The sequence below is a fragment of the Chelon labrosus genome (genome assembly GCF_963514085.1).
Source record: "Chelon labrosus genome assembly, chromosome: 7".
Taxonomy (NCBI): domain Eukaryota; kingdom Metazoa; phylum Chordata; class Actinopteri; order Mugiliformes; family Mugilidae; genus Chelon; species Chelon labrosus.
Window position 1 is genome coordinate 9162786 of NC_140343.1, and position 25802 is coordinate 9188587.

Genomic DNA, 25802 nt, shown 5'->3' on the forward strand with positions numbered 1-25802 from the left:
CTGAATAGAGAAAGTCAAACAAACGTAGCGTATTCTTGCAGACAAATGCGGCTTCCGTGTCGTTTCTTTTTATGTCGATGAATGTTCTCAGATGGTTTTTGTGGATTTAAAAGCTAAACTAAAACATACGGGTTTGTAAACAACAGTTAAGGAAAGGGTACATGGCGAGGCAGACTGCGGCTCCCTGCTGTGTCGATTGGACTGTTTATTAACAAAAAAAAAGAAAAGAAAGAACTTTGGCCATTTCTAGAAACACCACCGGCTCGCTCAGCCAAGAACACGCACACATCTGGTCTCTATATAATGTTCTTGTGAATGAACAGAACAGAGGGCAAGACTGATGTTCTCTTCAGGGAGGTTCCCATTGTTCCCATTCCTCTCCGCTGCTGAGACCAATCAGCGGGGAGATGTAAAAAAATGGAGGGTCAGAAACACGGTGTATACTCTAAATGTACTGTGACAACAGTATGTCTAAAACGTGGATGAATATCGTGTATAAAATGAACTGGACATGTCAACAGCCGTCTAATAGTTGTTTTATGGAACTAGCTCTAGACTAGACTAGAGCTCATGCTGCTCACTGCAAAAACATTTCCAGGATTATTTGGTATTTTTTAACGCAAGCAATGAATATGCACATTTTGAATAGAAATACTGAAACTAATATTGAAACTAAGTGAAAAGTTACAATGACATTGCTAATTGCATGAACCTTTCTGAAAATATAGAATGGATAACAGGCTGTTACTGATAGAGATGCATTGGATATAGGAAATGGAAAAGTGCCCATATTTTTGTCTCAGAATTTCATGATTAATTGTGATTTTTACATGTGATGCTAATGATTTATATTATAAAAAATGTTCTTCCACCAGTACCCTCCATAATATTGTTGGCTTGTTTGTCTTAGCCCTTTCTATGAACTATAATCACAGCGTAAAACTCGTAAAAGAGAGTTTTATCTCAGTGGAACTACCTTGTTTAAATAAAAGGTTGAAGAAGATGATGACTCTTGAGATGCTCTACATGAAAAGACGTGCTGCTACAGATCACATAAATGTTCAGCTTTTTACAAGCAAGGAACGCCAACAGATCCGCAAACCAATGTGGTAATACTTTCCTGTTAGCTAGCTTCGGGAAAGTCACTGTGGTTCGATTACACGGCAACGAGAATCCACAGAAACCGGTTTCAGTACAAACTTGAGGTCAAGTAGGGCCCCTGGTGCCTAATCGTGATTTTTACTTGTGATGCAAATGATTGATAGATAGATAGATAGACAGATAGACAGATAGATAGATAGATAGATAGACAGATAGATAGATAGATTTTTCCAACCAGTACACTCCAAAATGTAATTGGCATGCTTGTCTTAGTCCTTTCTATGAACTTTAATCGCAGCGTCCTCCTAAAAGAGAGCTGTATCTCAGTGGTACTACCTTGTTTTAATAAAGGTTGATGATGATTCTTGGGATGGACATAGGAAATTAGCAATAGCTCTAAATGAGGAGATGCACTACATGAAGTGACGTGCTTCTCCAGATCACATAAATATTCAACTTGTGACAGTAATCATGAGAACCAAGGTACGCCAACAAATCCGCAAACAAAGCTTCTTCATGTGGTAATCCAGAACTCTCCTTTATATTATTTGTTGTTCCGTCAAGGACTCCACCAAGACGAGGGGTCACAACCAACAAAAACAGACCAACAAAATTTATAAATGAATACACAGTTGAATTTGCAGGCCCTTTGACAAAGATAAAAGGGCTATAAAGGTTTTTCCAATGACTACCAACGCTCCACCACACTCCACACTTTTCCAGCAGAGCAGCAGGGATGCACCAGCTTCTCATGTTTGGTTATCTCTCACTACCAGCTCTCTATTACTGCCCAAGCTACATTAAGTCACAGTAAGTTTGACTCCCTGGACTGCCCATGAGTTCTTTCCTTTTAGCTAGCTTCGGAAACATTACCAAGGCTCGGTTACGCAGCAACAAGAAGCCACAGAAACCAGTTTCAATACAAACTTGAGGTCGAGCAGGGCCCCGGCCTTAAGTGACACTTGTTTGCCCATAAGGAGCACAGACCTCTCCACACTCTCTCCCAAAATAAATAAATAAATAACTCTACAGACTTCAGACTCTTCAGATCTGCACAATTTCCCAAAGGTGGTATATTTTTCAACACCTGGTTTTACCAGAAGGCGACACGTTCGACTGACTTTTGAGATGCAGCTAAACACACTGCTATTTGACATGTTCAGATAGTTTTTGGAGAATACGCCGGGACTTCAAAACACCGCACAGCATTGGCAAATAAAATAAGGTTGACCAGAACACACAAAGCATGTTATGCAATATCGTCCGCCGCTATTAATGTGCTATTCTAGTAACAATACCCTAAACCAGTCCAGCGCTGCAGGAGACCTGAGGAAGCATCTGTTTTGCAGAAACAAACTTGAACACAGCTTGAGGGGCGAGTTGAGAGAGTGCAGATCGATGGGCTCAGGACGAAGGAAAGGGTTTGCCACAAATATGTAGGAGAGAGCACAGTTTGGACTGGACAGAAACTGTCACTGTCCAACGAGGCCACAACACTGGTTAACAAATCACAGAACTCACGCACAGACTGTTCCTTTTCCGGCTAAACATGTAAAAAAAATAAAAAATAAATAGCATCTCTACATGTGACACATCAAAAGGCGTAGATGTTCTGTGGGATTTGGCCGGCTGAGGGGAAACTTGGAGGTAAGGGAAAAGAGGTGAGGGCATCCTCAGGATCACAGGAGTGGAAGGAATAAAAAACAAACATTAAAAAAAATAACACAAACAAACAGGCAGAAATGTGTAAAAGGCTCTCTTGATGCACAGCCTCCCTTCCAGTAAGAGGATGCTGGTTACACAGAAGCTATGTTTAGTTTAGAACAAGAACTCTTTTACTGGAGCCGGGCTGATATTCCAGCAGTAAACATGCAGTCACAGCTTTTGTGTAAGGTACGTGGCAAATGACCTCTGTGTAGCCATGACTGCTGCTAGCCATGACTTCATAGCATTAATAATTAGGGGTTTATTCAAAAAAAGCAGAGGCCTGGTTGAAATGCTGCGATCTTTTTCGGGACCCCTAAAATCAGATGTGACCTCGTATATTATATAACTGTTCCTAGTTAATTTAAGGTCAAGCATGTTAATTTTGCTCCAATTATCCGCCTTTATGGTAATGTTGACAGTAAACAGTTTGCTAAAGACTGAAATGAACTGTAATTTAGTTTTTTGGGAAAGCCATAGAAGCAGCTATTTAGGTACGACAGGAAAAGCCATAATGAGGGGGGAAAAAAAAAATGGGGCAATGTGAGACTGATTTATCCCGATGAATTACTCATTACCAAAGGCTTGACAAGACAGAGTCAACAAATTCCTTCCACGCTTGTCTGATTTACAGCGATGACTGAATCAGGTTTATAGCCGTTTCGCTTCACTTATAAAAACCTTTCGCCAAAAATGGACAGCGCTGTTATATGCAAATTATATCAGCTTGGAGGAAGGAGGAAATTCCTGTGGTTACGCAACTCCTCACCTTGACACGACTGTTTTTATGTGACATAACTCCACCCCACCTGGACTGAATGCCCCCAACAAAAAAAGAAAAGAAAAGAAACTTGAATTACCTGCGCCAACCTGTTTCAGTCTACATCCTTCTCTCTAGATTTCAAATATATATGCAAATGGTGATGGCAGACTGGTTTTGGATATACACCGATCAGCCACAACATTATGAGTATGACAGGTGGAGTAAATAACATTTGACCATCTTGTGACAATACAATGTTCTGCTGGGAAACTTTTGGACCTGGCATTCATTCATGTGGATGTTACTTAGACATGTAGAACAGACCCACCTAGAACAGACCAGGCACCCCCACCCCATAGCAATGACACTCCTTGATAGCAGCAGCCATCCCCAGCAGGATGCAGCCTGACACAAAAACGGTTTAGGAACAACTAAAAAAAAACATGAAGAACAGCACAAGGTGTTGACCTGGCCTCCAAATTCACTAGATCCCAAACTGATCAGGTATCTGTGGGATGCACTGCAACAAGCCTGATCCATAGAGGACCCTCTACCCAACCTGTAAAGCCCCCACTTACACCACAGGACACCCTCAGAAGACCCATGTCCATTCTCTGATGAGTCACAACATCAGGAAGGTGGTCATAATGTTACGCCTGATCAGTGTATAATGTCTTGATCGTCATATTTCGTGATTGCTGGTCCATGGACTCTTGTGTAACAGGCTTGAAGTCACAGTAATCTGTGACATTGAAAACCATGTTTCACTATAATGGACGTGAACGAATGATAAACAGAATTTCTCAACCTGTAATTATTCAGTAATATAAATTAGCTTGTAATAACCATCATTACAGAGGTGACATTGTAAAGGTGCGTGTGGCATAAGAGATAATGCACATTTTAAGGCAACATCCTGACAGCTCATGGTAAATCTGGGCACATTTCCACCCTCCGTCTTTCAGTAATTCCCATCTATATGCTGTCATAAAGTATAATTTATATGCTTAAATAAAAGTGCGTAGCCCATCCCCTTGGGCTAAACGGGAGGGAGCACGTGCGTGTTACAAGGATGAAGGATGGGATGGGAGGTTTCATGATGCTTCATCTGGGCTGGGGGGGTAATGATTATGAGCCCCGAGGGACATCATTCGCTTCCATGAGTAAGCGGAAATGGAAGACAGCCAAAGAATTCAAAAGCAGGCGAGGTAAATGCTTGCTATCATCGCCACCCCGCTCCCCCCAACCCCCTCCCCCCAAAATCCTCTCAAAAACATGTCAGTGAGATAGGTGAGAAGAGAAATCACACAGGAAACGATGACAACGTCAGAGAAGGAAAGTGAAAGAAAACAGGGGTGGATGATGATGCTGGGACCAAAGTCAAAAGAGGAGGAGGAGGAGGAGGAGGAGGAGGAGGAGGAAAATTGACATTGAGGCCTCGTTGGCAAACGTCCACTTGCAGGTTTGCAGGAATTAACAAGCCGGTGATGTCAAGCTCATAAACAAGTTTCACAAACACGGAATAAATCACTCATCGGACGGTCAAAGCGGTCACACCAACAGCATGACAAGACTCTGACACACTTTTGGTGATTGCAAAACTTATGTACTGAGGAAAGACATCTTAGGCAGAGCGGGAACTACGATCTGATTGCGGCCTTAGTTGCTCAACAGAAAACACGACAACTGTTAATTAATGACAGTCCCTTTTCAACCAAAACAACACGATCTAGTTCCAACTTTTCCAGTGTGAGGACTATGCAAAGATAAACAGACTTTCTTGGAAACAATCGTAACAGCTGTTACACCTATTTTCCCAAAAACCAGACCAACAGAAGGGCAAAGCTAAAAACAAGGTGAGTAAGTCTGTAAGGCTGTTAAGGTTCTCTGTTGTCCAGTTCATATTATATCCAAAAGAATACACATACACCAATCAGGCATTACATTATGACCACCTTCCTAATATTGTGTAGGTCTCCCTTGTGCCTCTGAAACAGTTGTGACTCATCAGAGAATAGACATGGGCCTTCTGACGGCGTCCTGGGTTGAGGGGAGGGGCCTCTGTGGATCATCCCACAGATACTTGATCAGTTTAGGATCTAGTGAATTTGGAGGCCATGGTCATGTTTTTTTGTGTTGTTCCTAAAGCATTTTTGTGTGTGTATCTGTGTCAGGCTGCATCCTGCTGGGGATGGCTGCTGCCATTAAGGAGTGTCATTGCTATGGGGTGGGGGGGTGCCTGGTCTGGTCTAGGTGGGTGCTACATGTCTAAGTAAGAACCACATGAATGAATGCCAGGTCCTAAAGTTTCCCAGCAGAACACTGAATTGTGTCAAGATGATCAATGTTATTTACTTTTCCTGTCAGTGGTTTTAATGTTGTGGCTGATCTGTATATGTTGGTCATGTTGAATAAAAAGTAGGAAGAGGCCAATACTTGTATTCATTGTTGAATAAAATTAGAGAGTTCCTTGTTCCATTTTCCTCATTAGTTCTCTGATAATGTCTAATGTCATACCAAAGCAAAACTGCTATTATAACTTAGATATTATTTCTGTGTATTCAAATCCAAGATCTAAATGTCAATCAAAACTGAAACCTGAAAATCAAGAAAGTGTAATCTCACCGCACTGAGTTAGCCTTTCTTCCCTCTGCTTTCATGAAGACTTTCACGTGGTCAAACGGAGCCTGGACATACATCTTCAACCTGAAAGAGAAAATTCACGTCAACACAAGAGACTCAGGAAAATCACATTGGTGGCAGTTTTTAAGGTGGTCACTGTTAGGGTCAAAACACAAAGAGGCTACTGATTGAGTGCAGCACAGCAGAGACCCTGATGTACACTACTACGCTGAGTGATGTACGCAGAGGCTCTGACTGAGGTTTAAGTGCAGAGAACAATCATCCATGCTCCTGCTGTAAACATCTAGCCAACGGGCCGTGGAGAGTTAAACCTCACTCGCTTGAATCTGGACAGAGCCTGTGTCTAAAAGCCTGGCACAGCACCAAGTCTATTTAAAGTGGTACACCTGCTGACTGCTATCAGCATAAAGCTTAGGTCAGCGGAGTCAGGTCGCCGTTCTGTTAGACGTTCAGATTAGAAATCCGGGGCGTTCTGCAATCAAAGAACCTGCCTTGTTAAAGGACTGCCGTTGGCGTTGGGAGAAACATGAGCCTGGGGTATAAAAAAAGAAAGTGAAGCAAGAGCAAAATTAAAAAGATAAATAAAGTGGGATTTACAGGGAACACGGAGAGACCGCAAACATATCCCGTGTGACTCAAACTGGGATTGATATGGGCGATAAGAAAGGATACAAGATTATGTTTGAACAACTACATTCACTAAATAAATGTTCTCCTTAGTGGCACTGAGATAAATTAAACCTATTAAACTTATCTGCACCGGGGAAAAAACATGAGCACAGTTGTGGCAAAGTGCACTGGCAGAGCTCTTTAATGAAAGCAAGCACAGTCACACCTGACACTTGCTGTGTCGAGCAGAAGAGAAGCAAAATAAAACACTTAACGTGACTCTATTAGAGCTGCTATATTTGCAGCTTGATTTATTCCTCCGTGCGCATTCACACTCATCTGTACTCCGTCGAATACTTGCTGCCAAAATCACAATTACGAGAGCTCTGGTCGGTCGTGTCGGTGACAGCAGGACTCGCCACAGGTCGTTATGACCCAAACCTGTGATCATGGAGACGGATGGCTGATATTTTTATGGAACCGAGTCGTGGGCCAAGAGCATAACTCTTTTTAGATCAACAGCCCATTGTGTTATAGTGCCGTAGCCAAGTCAGATGCTCAATATGTTTTCATACAAGACAATTTCAGTCAGTACAAAAAGCCTGCGGAGTAAGCAGTGTGCTGTACAAGAAGGTGTTGTTTTGTGAGTCCAGATGGTAGCATTACAAGTATGTCCTTGCAAACAGAAAGGGAGCGGGTAGGAGGAGGAATATGTGCAGAACACTGAAAGACTGGTGGTTATGAGTTTACATTTGGTTGTAAGAAAAGGGTGAAGGGCTAAATCTAGTAGGGGGTATGGAAGACAGTAGCAGGGATATAGGTAGGAGACACCAAGGAAGTAGCTAAGACATCTAACCCCTTAGACAACGCCAACAATAATGGACATGGCTTTTACTTCCGCTAGTCGAGGATGAAATCTCCTGCGACTAATCCAACATGCACCACGGATCTTTATCGTGGCAGCCATCTTGACTTGTTGCAAGTGGAATTAAAGATGGCTCAGCACTAGTAAGTGTCCCAGGAAGGGACTGAGAGTGAACCAGCATGGAAAAGCACCTTCAACCTTTCCTACCATGACAAGTCAAGACGTTTGACGTAAAAAAAAAGGTGTATTCGCTCAAATTCATCAATGTGTAATTGCTCCAGGGACGTGCGGTCAGGGAATTGTGGAACTGTGATGGCAAACTCACGTTCTTTGACATTGTTCCTTTGGCCAAATATGTACCTTATAGCCATATGTGTGTAAAGAATGCTTATTTGACATACGAAACTTAACCACTTGGTGTGGAAGTAGCCAATTGAACGGTGAATTTAAGTTATTCCACTGGGTTCATAACTGTAAATCTGTGCCTCACCACCCACGAACCTCACCGCACGTCACTGAATTGCACTCCAAGGATTAGGGATGTTTGGGTGTTCCTGTTGGGATGGGACAGGGCTTGGTATAAACATATTACGTGGGCTGTAGTGTTTAACCGGGACAAAACTCACTTTTGACGCTTCACAGGGTCCGACTCTGTTGGGTGAATATAAGCTGTCAAGATCTGTTCCAAGGTTTGCTTGTCAGGCACCCTACAACAACAACAGAGAGATTGTGAAGCAGGAGGCAAATGTGAGACAAAACGTGACATATTCTACTTTCAGTAGACATTTAAAGAGTGGAGGTTCAGCAGAAATCCGTAATATTGTTGTGCAACTCACCTCCTCTGACTGAACTCTGAGCTGCTCTGAGGAAATATGAGCTTCAGGTGCCACAGGAAGAGTTTTTCCCTAAATGACACACAGAGAGAAGCATATTTTAAAGTTTCAGCTTATCAAAAAATGTAATTGCTTGTTTGATCCGGTCACCAGGGCTCTCACAGTATTCCCTTCACAGACAAACACAAATGCCATTGTTCGAATTCAGACCATAAAATGGATTCGGTCTTAATCTGTCCAAGACAACACGCCTGGCTGCTCCCGAGATCTTGTCCATCTGTGTGACTCTGTGTGCATGTGCAAATGAGAAAAGAAAAAGGCAACAGTGTAGTCATGGAGACGTCTTGACATATACACTCAATAGTAGGACAGCAGCTGGTGGATATCACATTATAATCACTTCGTCTGGGGTAATGCTTTGGGCCGTAACTGTTAAACGTGGTTGGGTTTTCTGGGTTGCTGGGCGTGCTCCACAACCAAACAGTTATTCCCTAAACAGCTGCAGTGTTCATACTGTATCTACTACCGTCGTCAGAAATAGCCAAGAAAATGTAATAAATACAACAAAAAGGTTTGGGAGATAAAAACAGCAAGAGGTAATTCAGCCTTTGTTCTGCTTTAATAGAAACCCTGCGTCTTACTGGACCTTTGAACTGTGGCAGCCCATACACCAATTCATCATGTAAAACATTCTTTTAAAACTACAGAGGAAAAATTCTTACAGTGAAGACAAAACCAAGAAGCAAAGACAACTTTTAGCTTTGCATAAGGCCAGCTCCTCTGAGGGCTGAACATGACTGCAAGAACTTGCATTGACCAAAACCACTGAATTTACCATACACAGGGTGGAGCTGATTCATCAATCCCCTCTACAGCAGAGTAGAAGAACAGAGGCCTTGATGGCTCTTATGGGTGAAGATGAAATGTGCCCTCAGAAAGACGCAAAGCATAATTGTAAGGCAGATCCAAGAGACCTTGTCATTAGGGCTTTGGTGCTGACGAGAGAGATATTCAAAGCACAGCTTGGAAGTTTATTTTGATATCCGTAATATAAAGATTCTTTGTGCCTTTTTTTGTGCACTTATCTACAATCAAAGTTTTGCATTTCAAACAGGGCTAAAAATCAATGCTCTCCCAGATAAACTGATCAGGCATAACATTATGACCACCTCCCGAATATCGTGTAGGTCTCCAAAACTGTTGTGACTCATCAGAGAATGGACATGGGTCTTCTGAGGGTGTCCTGTGGTGTCTGGCTACAGAACGTAGTTAGTGGGGGGGCTTTAGGTCCTATGGGTTGAGGGGAGTGGCCTCTGTGGATCATCCCACAGATACTTGATCAGTTTGGGATCTAGTGAATTTGGAGGCCAGGTCAACACCTCGGGTTGTTTTCATGTTTTTTTTTTTTTAGTTGTTCCTAAACCGTTTCTGTGTGTTTGTATCAGGCTGCATCCCAATGGGGGTGGCTTCTGCCATCGAGGAGTTTCTGGTCTGGTCTGGTCTGGTCTAGGTGGGTGGTACATGTCTAAGTAACTTCCACATAAATGCTAGGTCCAAACGTTTCCCAGCAGAACATTGGATTGTCACAAGACGGTCAATGTTATTCACTCCTCCTGTCAGAGGTCATAATATTATGCCCTATTGGTGTAAACAGCGCTAATTATATGGAGGGAACAGCATATGTCAGGGTCTGGCATATTTTAGACTGAAAGTGAAAAGCTGCTTTTTCTTCCTTCTTGCAGTCATTAAGGATGAAGGAATAAATGGTTGCGCTTGGACAACTCGGGTTGTGATTGGGAGATGCTTCCAATCAGCTGCGATCAAAGCATGGACAAACTATGCACTGGTCCTAGGGTCTTAGGGCACTGGCGATATCCCATCTGGTTCAAACAGAAACAAGTGGCAGAGGCTGCAGATTGCTGTATGTTGTTTTCTGGGGGAAACTGTCCGGTGTTGCCTTGGCCTCGGTGTCGTCTAGAATATCACGCCAACATCTCTGGGCCACAAAACATTGGGTTCTTCCAAAGATCCTGTAGAGTCTATGCTTTGTTGGCATACGAAGACCATGGAGGGTCACAATATTGTCTTACAACACTCACTGTAAATTAACGCTGCGAAATTCTTGTCAAATACATTAAAGTTGCGAGGTTAAAAATACATGTGTCTTTTGTCAACAGGCACATTTATGATGCTTGTGGTGTTGATTCTGCGACTCCAGATGGTAGCATCACAATTATCTCCTTACAAAGGGTAGGAGGAGTTCAGAAGTGAACAAATGTGTGCAGAGCACCCAATGAAATGTAAGTTTCCCCTTGGTCGTAAGGAGAGGATGGGAGAAGGGTAAATCTATAAGTAGAAAAGATAGCAGCAAGCAAGGGAGGGGATTCCCTGTGTAGGAGGTACCTTACACTTCTAACCCCTTAGTCAGAGAAATTCTTGTGTTTGCTTAGATTTGGTTTCGTCTTCGGTGCGTCAGTGTATGATCATGTATACATGTGCCGGTATGTATGCGTTTGTACGTGTAAGCGAGTGAGGGTGGAGCGCCAGGTGGGATGCCATTATTCTGTCATTACAGCACATGGAAACTATGTCTTTGAATGGAAAAAAGGGCTTGCCCAAAGATGCATGCAATCATTTCAAACAAGGCCACAGTGCATACCTGGGACAAGTGCCATCATTCATTGTCAGGGGAAAAGAAGGCGGGAGCAGCATAAATAAAAGTCAAAACAGGAGCTTCAGCAGTGGAAGATGAGTGGTGTAAATACCAGCTAAACACTACTAGGTGACACTGCCTAGTACTTCAACAGTTTTAGCTGAAGGGCCTTCAGTGAGGTATTTCAGCTCTAAAAGAGAACAGCGGGAAACTGCAGAAAAGCTACTTGAGCTTTTACAGCTATATACTGTAACACGTCTGTTACAAGAAGATTACGCACTTAAACTTTGCAAAGATTATGTTGAAAGGTTTATAACGTCAACAGGATTCCATGCAATAAGCAATCGGCTACCTTATATGGCCTGCATTAAAGGGCATATTTCTTTTTTGAGGGATTATGATGAAATAGGATTGATGCAAAGCCAGAAAAGACTGACTGAAAAGACAAATCTAAACACGCTTCTATGTTAATACTGGAAAAATGACTAAATGTTTGTCTCCCGGAATAAAATCATCCTTTTTTTTTTTTCTTTTTCTTTTTTTTCTCGTGACTAATATACTGAAGACTCCTGGTTTTCTAGCCAGGGCAGTTCATAAGCAGATCCAAAAATAATTCTGTAAACTCATAATTCGCATTCTGTTTATTATTGTCTCATTCTGAAACCCTCGCAGCCTTGGCCAAACACTCTTGGGGTTTTGAATTGTGAGTTTTAAAGAGGATGGAAGTGGTCGCCTCTTGCTTTTTCCCAAGCGGCTAATGTTTCTGCTTTCTCAAATTGGCAGCACAAGAGTATTCTGTTACCCTTCTTAGCGCCGCACAATATTTACACAATAAAAATAGCTACTTATGCAACGCCTGAGTCAAAGTTTATCAGTTTCAAAACCGCTGAGGTAATTTTGAAGACAGCACCACCTTAAGGGACAGAGTGAAAATTAAAGCTGCAATATCCCAGGCAATCAACGTAAAGACAGATGTTAGCATGCAAACTAAACTGAAAAGAGTTGACTGATGATTCAAGACAAAGTTTTCTCTTTAGGATTAAGAGAAAAGTAGTGATTCCAACAAATCGCTAAATGCGTCATCCTTGGCTTGAAGCGCTCCATAAATACAAAGCCTGGTGTTTAGGCTTCGGTGAGCACTATATCCCACAGATATGAATACAAAGCTGGAAGTGAACAAAAGGTGACATTTAGTTTAAAATACATAACAAAACGAGCATTACTCCCATTGGAGTTTGTCATTATTCATGATATTCATGAATGTCAATATTTATATTCAGCCTCCATCACTCCGACCTTTTTATTCCACTCAACTCTACATATTTAACTTTGGCTGGTTTCTCAGCAAACTGTAAGTTAGTTAGATACTCACGCGATTTGGACACTTAATACATTTACTCGTATATAGTTTATTCTATTTTTTTATCTAACTTGACTTGCCATTGTATATCAGGAAAAGACTGCACATCAATGGGACTCAATATTCCTGTCACAAAGAAGCTGACAGGAAGTCTAACCTTCTGTCCAACGGCAAAATGGTGGAAACTTAATCCAGAGTTCAGACAAAGTGGAGAAAAGAGGACCTAAAAAATCGTATCCGTTGACTTCTAGCTCACATTTATACAAATGCTGCCCATTTGATAGTTTGGCAAGGGACTGAATATGAGAAGTTACTTATTTGAGCGGTTTTAAAAATGCAATCACAATGTTCCATTGTTCTGGACATTTGCCGGCCCTATTTTGTCATCCAACAAGACGTTTGACTGACGAGACATGCTCATTAATACAAGGCATGCAAATCAGAGGACAGCTTTTACACCACGTTTAGCGTAAATCTGCATTTTCATCTCTAAATTTTACCAAGACAATAATGACACCATTTATTCACCATTAAACACATTGACAGACTAGATATGTAAAGAAAGGCAGGGTTTCACTCCTCACACACAACTATACCAGTCTGTACTCGTGTACAAGGATATATAACACTCTTGTCTTTCGACGCAATCAGACGACACGGCGCACAAACTGTTTTTTTTTTTTTTTAAGCAAACTGAACCCGTCAACCTTCCTGGATGCAACTTTAGCCGTCTTTATAAAAAATTTTTAAAGAAAACGAATCTGAACAACTGTCTGTGACGGAGACGTAAAGCAGACTCGGAGAAAGATGGATGAATTCATTAACGAGAACATACACCGTTGATTAAGTAAGCGATTGGTGTTGCTTGTGCCATCAACACTAGACATCAGACAGACAGACTGACTGGAAGTCTGGCAGTCGGAGCTGAAATCCATCTGGATGGATTAAGAACTGGACAGGTCCAACAAAGAAATTACGCTAGAAATGAAACCTTGCGTCCTGCGTTTCTGCTCACGAGAGACAGATGCCAGGATTTGGGTGGCAAGATTTTGGGGCCCCTCTGCTGAAAAATAAATTCAGAATCCGAAGCCGTGTTTGGATCCACAAGCTCGGAGGGTGGAGTGGCAGAGAAGCTGATGGAAGAAACGGGGAAATAAGAGACAGATTACAGGCAGCTGCATCTTAAGACTTCTTATTCAAGTTCTGGCTTAAACACTAGTTGTTGGAGAGATCTTGCAATCTGCAGTCATGGGCCTGCTTGTCCTGAAAACAAAGATGCTAACATGAGACATGAGCAGGTTTAAGTGTGTGTGTGAATGCAGAAGATGACGACTTGTCTACAGCTGTGAAAAATTCTCCATGGGGATGTAACGACCCTTGAATTTGAGAGGAAGAAATTGTTGAAAGGCTGACAAATGGGGAGATATGTTTTCTAGTTTTAGATTAATACCACTAATGGGACAAAAAAATGTTAATTTTGGCCAGTTCCAGCATGTCTGGTCCTTAGCTTTAGGTTTGTCACGTGTTGGACCACTGGAAAGTAGAATCTGCCTGTTGTGCTAGATGAGAAGTCATGGGATAACCCAAGTCGTAAGAAGCAATATTCTGGGAAGCATTAATGTCTGTACCAAATTATATGGTTATCTAAATATAGTTGTTGATATATTTCTTTCAGTGTAGTCACCTCGAGAGCCAAAGTATTCCTGCAGCTTTAAAGCGATGAGAAGCCGAGCCATTTCGAGTCACGCTAAGGCTTAAGTTCGTCTGGCAGAGAACGAGACCATGAAATTAATTTTGAACAACACATGGAAACCTAATTACTAAAGTTTAGTCAACCAAATACAACACATGGCCAGTTTGTGTTCTTGCTACTCCATGCGGCACCATCAGGTTTCTGGTTAATTTACAGTTTGAAATTTCACTCAGAGCCAGAGAGCGGCGTGTTGGCGCAACCGTTATGCGACCGATTGTGATGACAGCGTGTGCAACACTGATGCAACTGCCGCTTGTCATTCTGACGTGAATGAGGTTCGCCTCGGACGGCAGCAGACGCAGACCCCTGCTCTGCATCAGCAGGGGTTAATCACGCCAGATGCATCCAGGGGTCCGTCTGTCGGAGTCTAAAAAACTAAACTTGAGTAAAGCTGCTGCTGATTGTTTCCTTTGAACCTAATTTCTGGAAAGCAGAAGTGATCCTGCACATGAGCGTGAAGTGATGAATATTCGCCGCCCCCGACACAAAACCTGGGGTGAAATATGGCTCTCTCCGCTTTAATCCATTTGTGCATCCATTCATCACACGCAATAGCTCATAAGCCACTCGGATTTCTGCAAACCTGTGATGAATGCCATTGCTACATTACAGCATTTTCAAAATTGCATTAATTGATCTAATGATCTAATTACACCACTTTTCCATGGTCTCAGAGAGGCAGGCTTTAGCTGTGGCATGCTCTGCATTTCTATTGCACCTTCATGGCAAATGTTGTCAGTGGTATTTTCATTGTGTATTTAGCAAGGCCAAACAGCACATGCTTCAATGGCACACCTTCTCCTACCTCCTTGGCCATGATGTTAGAGCTGTAATGAAAGTTATTCGCAAGCAAATAAGAGGAAGAAGTTAATAATGATGGTATTAAAAGAATGTCAGAGTCAATGTGGAGCATCCACATATTTAACACTTTTCAAATATTTTTATTTGCATCTTGAACCCACTTTCCAACAGATGTTGGGAGGAGAAGGAGAACTATTAACTCCACCCTTAGTCATAAGGTTTAAAATTTTTAATGGTAACGCTCTGTTTTGAGTTATGGTCAGAAGTAATCATTAGGTGTTGCAAATCAGCACAGGGTCACTAACAAAAAAAAAAAAAAAGACTAAGAACATATGTTTTCTCCAAGCAGCAGCCTCCTGGGCTGAAAACAAAGCCAACGTGGCCAAAATAGACAAAAACCGTAGTTACTCAAACGGCCTCGAGGCTGGCTCCAAAAACAAGTCAGTCCCATAGACTGTAAAAAAAGATAAGTGGAAGCATGACTGCTCCTTAAAAAGTGAAGCCAAAGCAAGTAGAGCTCCCCCTGGTGGCTGGATACAGTATAGGTCATAAGCTCCACCTGCTACATGTTAGAAAAACATCTTTGGAAATTATTTTGTGTTTTCCCCTGTCATTTTAGGATTAGGTAATATAATGTTGTTGTATGTTTGTGTCCAAGTTTGTTTTTGTTAGTTAACTGACGCTATACAAAAAAAAAAAACAGGATGTGACATCGTGATGATTGACAGATGTTGCATTTTAGGTTTGTGACATTGTAAGTGAATTCATGTAATTAACTCGCTAGCTAAAACAACGCTCCAACATAAGTCAGCAATTGGTAGTTTTATAAAGTCTGAATCCATAATGGTGCTTTAAAAAATATATAATAAGTACAGTGTATGTATAGTTTTATTATATACATATGTTCTTCGTCATTTCTTTGAAACAGTGGAGGTAGAGCACAGCACAGTCCTTGATAACCAGAGGTGGGAAGTACTTAAATAGATTTTTCATGTATCTGTACGTTACTTGAGTATTTCTTTTTCTGACTTTTTACTTTGACTCCCTACATTTGTACACAAATATCTGTACTTTCTACTCATTACATTGGAAAAAATGGCTTGTTCCTGTGTACTTCTTCTACAGGCAGCCTATTGATTAGCTCTAGCTCTGCTGCCACCTAGTGACTGGAGGCTTGTTTATCGTTCAACCATGAATAAAGACACTAGTACTGAAAGTCCACGCTGCCGCTCTGGCTCCAAATTTGCAAGATAGCGCCAATTGTGAGGAAGTGGAGACGCATCGTCCATTTTTTTCTACAGTCTATGGTCAGTCCCCATTGACCTCCACGTTAAAATGCCCAGATGTACGACAGAGTTAAACATGTTTGCAAGTCAGTACAAGTTTTTTTTGTCTCTGTGGTTAATTCATTTACTCCTGCACATCCAACAACAGTACCTGGGTAAATGTTGACATAACTAAAATGCTGAAATTATACCAAGGCTTAAAGTTGTGCGTAATTAAGGACCTGGCTGCTTTGAGCAACAGGTGGGTGCCCTCTCAGTTTCTCAGCATCAGCCGCCCACCTCAGCTTCACCTCCTTGACAATTTTCTTTATAAGCCCGGAGTTAAGTCGGGTCTGGCACTGCCAAGATGGCGACACTGAGCTTCTAAATCCGCTCTTTAGGAAAGTGACGTCTTGGAGGGTTCTTCCATTTTTACATATAATCTGTGGTGTTCTCAGATAACTACTGTAAAAAGAAATGCTTTTACGGACTGAGCAGCTGCTTCAAGGACCAGCGGGTGACAACGAGGATTCGGTCGACGAGTTCTTGATTCTTCTGTGGCCCTATCAAAGTTTTTTTTTTAACCACATGGAGCCTTTTCTACTCAGTTTGCAGAGACTATAGAATCTGTATGTGGGTTATTAAAACTTTTATCCTGCTACTATCAACAAGTAGCACTTCATTTTGGAGCTCGCTGTTCAACACCTGTCAATAACTGGAAACTCAGCTCTCCTCCAACCCAGAAAGCTGGGTTAATTGAGGCTGAAAGTGATATATGGGGCACAAAACCACACCGGCTCATGTTACTAATTATCTCAAGTTATTATAGAAATATGTTCAGTTATTACCCACAGTAAATGCCCCTGCAACGTGTTGTCCAGTCCACTCAAGCTGTCTACGAGGAAAATGCCCCGCCATGCCAGGCTGAGGCTGTAGAAAACATAATTCCACCCCAACACAGCTACTCTCAATGTTCTGCCAAATGCCAGCTATTATATACTTACCCTCCAAGGGCTGGACTGAGAGGCAGCCTGTAATTTTTTGTCAGTCTCCTTACTGTTCGTGCCTTGTTTTTTAAATTAGCCTTCGGTTAGAAGGTGGAAAGAAGGAAAGAAAGAAGCTGCGCGGCCATTATTTTGCGTACAAACATTTAATCAGAGAGACACGTGCTCGTGGACTCACATTCGCGCACGAACACACACACGCACCTACACACCATCGCCAGGCATGAAAGCCCTCCAGTCAGCTGTCTGCCAGTAATGATCCTTCTCTGGCAGCGCGAGTGCGTAGCATGAATATGTCGCTAACCAGCTGCAGTCACACTGCTCACACATCTGCTTTTTATATTATGTACTTGGTACATTCTGAAGCACATTCTCTCCCGATCCCTCGCTATTTTATTGTATACCTTTCATCCCATCCCCTGTGTCCATTCGCCGCTACGCGAACGGGACACTGCTGCGGCTAGTTGAAAAATCTTCACAGTGAGATTAACCAGACTAAACAAAGAAAGGCTGCGCAGCTGGCCGATGACTCTTCCACAAATACCACAATAACAAAAGAATCTTGTATCTCGGTGCAGTTGGGGGAATTCAACATATTTCCCAGGTGGCGAAGCGATCTGACAACCTGCAAAACTTTCTGTCACCGTCCCGACGACCGCTGAGCCGAGAACAGGGGAGTGGGCGCGCGGGGCGGGAGCGTGCTATTACAACCTGACATGAAGGCGCCTCATCCCCGAGATGTGGGCATTTAAATCACCACCTGCAGGACGCCAGAGACAGACATGACAGAATGGTGGACTTTAAGGATGGAAAACAGGGTGGTGAGAGTTGAGAGTGACAACATAAAACCCAGCTGGAGGACCGACAAAGGTTTCTTTTAGTGGCAATCCTGATTGGCATCTAATGTTGTCCCTGGGCATTTCAGGCTCGTAAAAATGTAATATGCAGTTCAATATAACCGTCTCCCCTCCCCACCCTCTTCTATTCTTCCACTGTGGGATTAGAGTGGCAGAGCTCGGTAAAATGAGCGGCAGAAAGTTGTGAGAAAAGCTATTTAGCAAATCAGAGGTAAAAAGTCTTAATGAAGTAATGAGCCTTAGTCTCTAAATTGCTGCAAGGCTGCAATGCTGACTCAACAGAACCTTTTCTGAAAGGTCATTTCAAACTTATCAGCAAGTCACTGGCACAATGCATTTGGTCAACAGAGTGATATTATATGCCATTCTCTTTGTGGCGAGAGGAAAATACACCGACACGTCGCACAAGGGCCAACAGAAACGGCTACAACTCATGAGTTTTATATCTCAGACGTACAGTAAAAAAGAGGAATAACACCCTGGATATCTTCTGCAACATCATCTCAGTTCGTCTCAGGCCGGTGTGAATGCCGGCGATATCTAAACCTGCATTAGGTGCGTTGTATTTCATCGTGAGACGTCCATGTTTCATCACCAAGCACGAGACCGTGCCCGTGAGACAACCTGGAGAAAAGCCTGCACTGCATACGACTGCTGTTAGGGCTTCGCAAGAGTGCCATCCTGTGGCAAAGCGAACCGTCACTAACCAGAAGCTCTTTTTTTTTTTTCTCTTCTCCTGTAGGTTTAAGCCCTATTTGCACGGGACTAGTTTTATCTGGGGACCTCCGGTAGTTGAGATCTTAATCCCGGTGCAAATCGGCCTTTGTAAAGTAAAAATTACACCGCAAATTACCTACCCTGTTTCTCCTAACACAGACGTCCTGAGATAATACTAATCCAGTGTGAATCGGCATCTCTGTGATCTGACCCATTCACCCACTTAGACGGATGAAACCATTAAGTCAGGGGTGTCAAACTCTTTGTAGTTCAGGGCCATATTCAGCCCAATTTCCTTTCAAGCGGACCAGACTAGTAAAATAATAGCATAATAACCTCAAAATAATTAATAACTCCAGATTTTTCTGGAGTAAATTAGGAGAATGTTTACATTTAATAAACTTTCCTTTAAGAAAAAATTGAAATTTTGCTGTTTAGTTCTGGGTCTCACTGGTGTGTCCTGTCCACTGTAATTTTCGCACTTTGCAAATTCATGCTGCAGGCCAGATTGGACCGGGCCGGTTCTGGCCCACGGGCCGTATGGTTGACACCTGTGCATTAAGAATGAATGTGTCCATCGGCATTAAAATTTGCAAAGTAATTAAAGCTGTCAAAATGTGTAAACTGTCCTCTGACACACAGCGGAGTGAGGCGGAAAGTAGCAGAGCGGCGGAAATTCTGAATCACCAGACGTCCCCAGGTAAAACTAATCCCATGTGAATAGGGCTTAAGCAGAACTTAACTGTTAATTAATGACCAAGTATGATCAGCAGTGTCATCATGTTTGGGTAAGACTTATATTGGTGGTGCTCTGATGGAAATTCACGTGTTGTTGTGCTTCAAATACACGTTTCTTTTCTAAGATAGTGTATATATATACTCAAAACAATAATTACGTAGATATTATTATCATATAATCACAATTATCTCAAGACGGTGAGAGCAAATTAAAATTACTTGTTTTTCTTTTTAAGATAATACAGACATTAATGTTACATATTTCACTTATTTTCAAGAGGATGCTGAGGTTAATTACAGTCAATTAAAGCAATAAATTCCTCTGCTCCAATATCAACAACAGGAATGTCCCGATCAGTATCAGGAGATTGGCATTGCCCCCACCAAAACCACATCCATGTAGTGTCAACACGTCTTCTTCCTCTTCGTTTGCTAATGTCAAAGGTGCCAAAAAAGATGAAGAATACGAGAAGACGACGACTTGATCTTCTGTTTTAGTGGCGGTTGGCAAACGTCAAACCTGCCAAGAATCTAAGAAGAAGAGCCTAAATTTTATGCCCATTTCTGGAGCAGAGGACAAAAGCCTTTAAGAATCTCCAGGGAAGGAAAGTTTGTTTATTTAAGATCGGATCAGGACCTGGATCGACCAATACACCGGGGGGCAAATAAACTTCATCAGGACATCCCTAATCAACATGTACCAGGGTGCATTGTGTGTAAGTGCCTGAAGCTCGATACCCAAATATTTTTTAAAACCGGCGCAGCTCGTGGAGGTGGGATTTTCAAACCGGGTCAGCTGTGTGCACAAAAATTTAAAGCATCTAAGACAATGCTACCTCTTTGATTGACAGACTCAATAACCAAGCAAGAACTGCAAACTACTGACAAAAACATTGCTGATATTTATGATCATATGACTTCTTGACGTTGCCGCTATCTTTGGAACCTTAAAGCACACCGCTCTCCAATTTGGCTCCCTCGGAGTTAGCGTTAGCGACAGCGTCCAACAAAAACAGGCCATGCTGAAAGAGTGGAAGAGTGAAGAATGATTCACTTTCTCTACAGTCCCTGGCGGCTGTATCCTCTTGCAAGGCTGATGCAGCTGCAGCCTCAGCCTCTCTCCATTGGACTACTAAATGCCCCTTTGCAGCACATCACCAGAAAGACTCAACTTCTACTCTTGAGAATTTAGTTCTTTAGTTACTTTGCATTATGAGAGAGCGGCCGATTTTGAGCGGCATCTAGCAGAGACGAGGAATCCAAGATCAAAACGGCTTGTCGTCCTTCTGAGAACCACTGAGGTCACTGGTTCCAGGAAGAGCAACAGTCGGCAGGCGCAGAACATTAAAAAATAGTTATTGTTATTCACACTATATCCCCATTAGGATAAATGGAAGTGATTAATGAGTTACCTTTTGCTAAGGACGGGACAAATAATATAGCACATCATTTTGTCAGTGTTTGAGAAACTGTTTTTCTTACTTTGTGAGGAAGAAGGTGGAGTTTTCTCTGCTCTTAGTGAACGTGACGGGGAGGAACCTCAGCGTGATGTTCATCTTCCTGGCGCTGGCTGCTAGCTTCTTAGTCTGGATGACAGAAAATTCAAAGACGGTTTTAGAACAGAAATGATTCTTTCATTTATTAAGTAGTAAATGGACAGAAAACCAGCCGGCACCAAGTTCAAAAACAGTACAAACCCAGTGATTTTATCTTCAAACATGAAAGTGAGTGTTTGTCTTAATCTTCTGTGATAATCAATGAAACACATACAGGTTTTGGACTGACAAATACTTTTGTAAAAGCTTGTTAAACGAGAATAACCTTAGTAACAGCCCTCTACAGTTGGTGCACGATTAATGAGATACATTCAGGCTACGGTCGCGTCACAGACAAACAACCAGGAGACCTTTGCCAAATATCTCACAGCAGCATACTTCAAACGAAACAACAGGATGTAGCAGGAAGCTTCTATTCTTAGCCCTGAGCAGATTTGTTGGGACCACAGACTGGCTGACATCTCAGCCCAGTGGAAAAGTCAGTGGGGGGAGATCTTCCCAAAGAACAAATACGTCTAAATACCAGACATCTGTTCTGCATTAATAAAACTGGCTGTGCAAGTTTCATTAACAATTAAATCAAAGGCGGCCTGAACTTACTCCCTTCATCAAAATTTGAAAGGACGAGGGCCGTTTCTTTCTGGCTCCTTTATAACTTCAGACTGGGAGCGGGAGACGGTAAAAGAGATTTATTAAAAAGGTAGGACTATACAGGGCTAATAACAGATTACTGCACTTGCCACGTCCTGGAGGAAACCCAAATCCCAAAGCTCATCATGCGCCAGGCCTTTATCTCCCTGAGAATAAACCTCATTATTTTGATTGATTTGCGATCGCTGAAGCAGGCGCTGCCTCTAAAAATTCCCATAAAAGAACATGAATAACTCCAAACTATGAAATGCCATTTGGGTTTTGTTGCAGTAACGTCACAGGTAATGGCTGCTATGAGGTCTCGCGCAAATGAATGTCTGTGGTTTGGAGCGGCGGCGGTACGCATTACATAACTGCAGCCGCAAATTACACAAGAGAAGCTATAAAAAGAGAAAAATACTCAAGATGATGATGATGATTTCTTCTATTTCTTTTACTAATATGAAGCCCACCACAGATCTGCAATATCTGAACATCACATTTAACATTATAAAGCAAATTCTGATAAGAAATTAAGATTTTATCATTTATATGATCGATCAATGACATGATCTGATAAAGATATAAGTGGCTCTGCTCACTTTCCCAACTTTATTGTCAACAATAACATCATTTAATAGAAGAAAATGACCAAGATAGACCCAAGTTTTCAACAAGGCAGCCCCTGTTGATTCTTATCTGACATTATTGGCCCCTATCGTTTATTTCTGCAGTATTTCTTAAGAGATGACGTTGCAGTTTTGTTTAAACCGTACTACACCTTTAATTCATTCTCACATCAGTCTAAAACTTTCAGCATATAGTCTTTGTAAAGCTACCCAACAATAGGCAACTAGTAAGTAACGGCCCTTACTTTTAAAGTGATACGAGGAACCTGGATGAGGTTGTCTCTGGTGGTGCCGTCCGCAAATCGTCCGGTATCCTCCAGAAACCTGTAATCTACAGCACAAAGGATAAACACTTTCATTGTACCAGCCACTGCTAATGAAATACCCCACAAATTCAACTATTTTTTTTATGCTTTAACAAATACAAAACATAAAGCAGAGAGAAAAAGGAGGCGCTCACCACTGAGAAGATTCATTTCATCAAAGTGGGACAGGGTCACAAACGCAGTTTTGTTTCTAACTCCACTGCATCCTGAATCTTCCTTGTGTTTCTTCACACACAGCAAGCTGGAAAATATAAACACAACATGTTTTTTTATTATGATTATGACGCCTCATTTTCTTTTTAACGGGAATTTGAGTCGGTGGCGTTTCAGCTTTGGCCCCGACAGCACCGGAAGAACTCGGAGAAAACAATTGACAATTTATACATCTGTGAACAAGATCCACAGTACAGCCGACAGTATTTGTACTCCATCTTCTTTCCCCACTCTGATTGAAACTCTTTTACTGTCTCAAAGTATTCAAATGAAGCAACTGGGGGAAAAAGAGAAAACAGCACTGGCGAAAAGAAAAAGAGAGCAGAAAATTATGTAATATTTAGGGATGGATTAATAAAAACATGCTACTTGCACGTAGTCTTGTCTAAATGTCCTCCAGGATGGAAAGCTGGAATGTTTTACAACACACTACTATCGCACTGGCAACAGTGAACCAGAAGTCTCTTTAAAAACAGCCACCCGCCTTCAGAGATTATGTTGGTTATAAATCGTAACCCCAGGTTCTATGAGTATAGGGGTAGTACGTTGCGTAAAGTGGTATCAGTAGTTGTATTTCATGTGTATAAGTGCATTAGCAAAATATTGGACAACTTCCCACCACTCATATTGATGCCCCCTTCACAATGACTTTTAAAAAGCGAAAGTTTCAGCAAAGTGTAGAATAACCTCTCTCAAGTCATTCCTGATATTATCACAGTCACTAGCATGAGATGGACAACTCTGCCGAGGCATAAAAACACACACTTAAAACAAAAAAACCTTTGGATTTAATCTAGGCCCAAAAAGGTTGATTCTCAGACTCTCGCTGAGCGACAGGTATTTGGCCGGGCTCAGACCGTAGCCTTGAAACTATGCAGGAGGAATGCTTGAATGGTGCCCAAAACAACAGGCAACAATGAGGGAAAAGGGGGAAGGACATTAACTCATGACTGTTGATAGGTTTTCACAGAATTTTCCAGTTATGACCTTTATTGTGCCATTTAGTAGCTGAAGGTTAAGCTGTAAAGAAACAGGCCTCAGGCTGCTGAGATTTCCAGTGGCATGTTGTTTCTGGCCATGAACGTAATGTAAAGTTTAGTCAAAAAAATAACAAAAACACGATCGCGAGTCGATCATAAATAAGTTTTTGCACGAAAAGGTTGGAGGAAAGAAAATATCCGCGCATAAATCTTAAGTGTTTATTGCTTTTCTTCTGCAAAAACAGAACTGTTTCTCTGCTTTGGATGCGATAACAGCTTTTATGGACAAGTATTTGAGGCAGATGTGGTGTGGTGGTTTGAAAAGAGACTCGAGGTTCAAATTCCAGGACTGATGGGAAGAAATGTGCAAGCGTGGAGTGAATGAGCAACAGTTTCTCCTTAACATCACAACACAAAGTCATCGTGAATGCACGAAGAGGCCTCCGCGGATTGGACTTGTTTGTCCAGCACATCCCACTGACGTTCGACTGGATTGAGATCTGGGGAATTTGGAGGCCAGAGGTCAACACCTTAAACTCATTGTTGTGCTCACTGAACCATTACTGTGCCATCTGTGCTTCGTGGCAGGGTGCAATATCCAGCTGAAAGAGGCTACTGCCATCGAGGAATACCGTTTTCATGGAAGGATGTACACGGTCTGCTACAACGCTTAGGCACATAATACATATTAAAGCAACATCCCTATGGACAGCAGGACCCAAGCACTATCAGCAGGACGTCGCCCAAAGCATCACACTCCCTGTACTGGCTTTCCTTCTTCCAATAATGCATCCTGGTTCGATGTTTCCCAAGTACACAGTCATATATGAGATGTTCAAGAAAACCTGACTAATCAGACCATGCCACCATGTCCATCCTGTCACCAGTACACCGCCTTACCTGCTTCTAACATCAGCTTTGATGACAAAAAGTTCTCCTGCTGCCTAATACAGTATATTCACAGACAGGTGCAGTGACAACCAGGTAATCAGAGTAATTCACCTGACCTGTCAGTGTCCATAATGTGATGGCTGATCGGTGTATTTGTCATTAAGATTTTTATATCTATGTCTTTATATTTGATATAGTAAATGACCTGAGATAATCTTACCTGCAGGAATGCTTGAGGCACGCAGGACACCTGTACTTCGCCTCCTCTGAGCCACAAACACCACAGCTGCGGGACAGACAACAAGTCAGACTGTGGGTTTTTATCACAGTTAACATGTGATAAATATTAACACGGGAACACACGGGAAATAAACAAGCTCTTCAACTGAAATACTGCTGCACAGAAACACATCTGGACTTAAAAATGACCTGAAGCTAGCTAAGTAACATGGTGCTAACTTCGAAGCTAACATAAACACAATACAGCCCTATTTGTATTTGGGATATCTGTTTATTTACAAATACTGTAAGCAGAAAAAAATATGAAAACAGTAATTAGGCAAGCAGGCAGGAGGCAAACATGAACACGTTAGCTACACTTTTCTACCCTACGTCTGTTTAAATGACTCACCTGGAGAGAGAAATCTTCCTCTTCGTGCCTTTCTGCTCTTCGTCTTCCTCGCCGCTGTCGACTCGGTTCTCCGCAGAAGACATTATACGAGCTGTCGGCACAATTATTGAGGACATAACCAGAGACTATAGGGACAGCTCCACGTTTGTCAAAGCGACCGGCGGCACCAAAACAAACCCGTCTTCCGCCTGTGACAGCACGTGGAGACGACTTCCGGTTAGACGCCTGCTCGTTGGCGCCCCCTAGTGTCCGAATATGAGAACTACAGCGCTCTGCACCA

At 42.2% G+C, this 25802-nt stretch overlaps 1 protein-coding gene across 1 annotated transcript in view; it reads right to left on the reverse strand.

Moving 5' to 3' along the window:
* znhit6 (zinc finger HIT-type containing 6) overlaps window positions 1-25802 on the reverse strand; it is a 29602-nt gene extending 3800 nt beyond the window's left edge. The window contains exons 1-8 of the mRNA XM_084548247.1: window positions 25523-25802; window positions 25112-25177; window positions 22942-23048; window positions 22727-22812; window positions 21149-21252; window positions 8522-8590; window positions 8312-8392; window positions 6194-6274 (exon numbers count right to left, since the gene is read on the reverse strand). Coding sequence (XP_084404373.1) covers window positions 6194-6274; window positions 8312-8392; window positions 8522-8590; window positions 21149-21252; window positions 22727-22812; window positions 22942-23048; window positions 25112-25177; window positions 25523-25638 — 710 coding nt within the window. The 5' untranslated portion in view covers window positions 25639-25802. The remainder of the gene's footprint in view (window positions 1-6193; window positions 6275-8311; window positions 8393-8521; window positions 8591-21148; window positions 21253-22726; window positions 22813-22941; window positions 23049-25111; window positions 25178-25522) is intronic.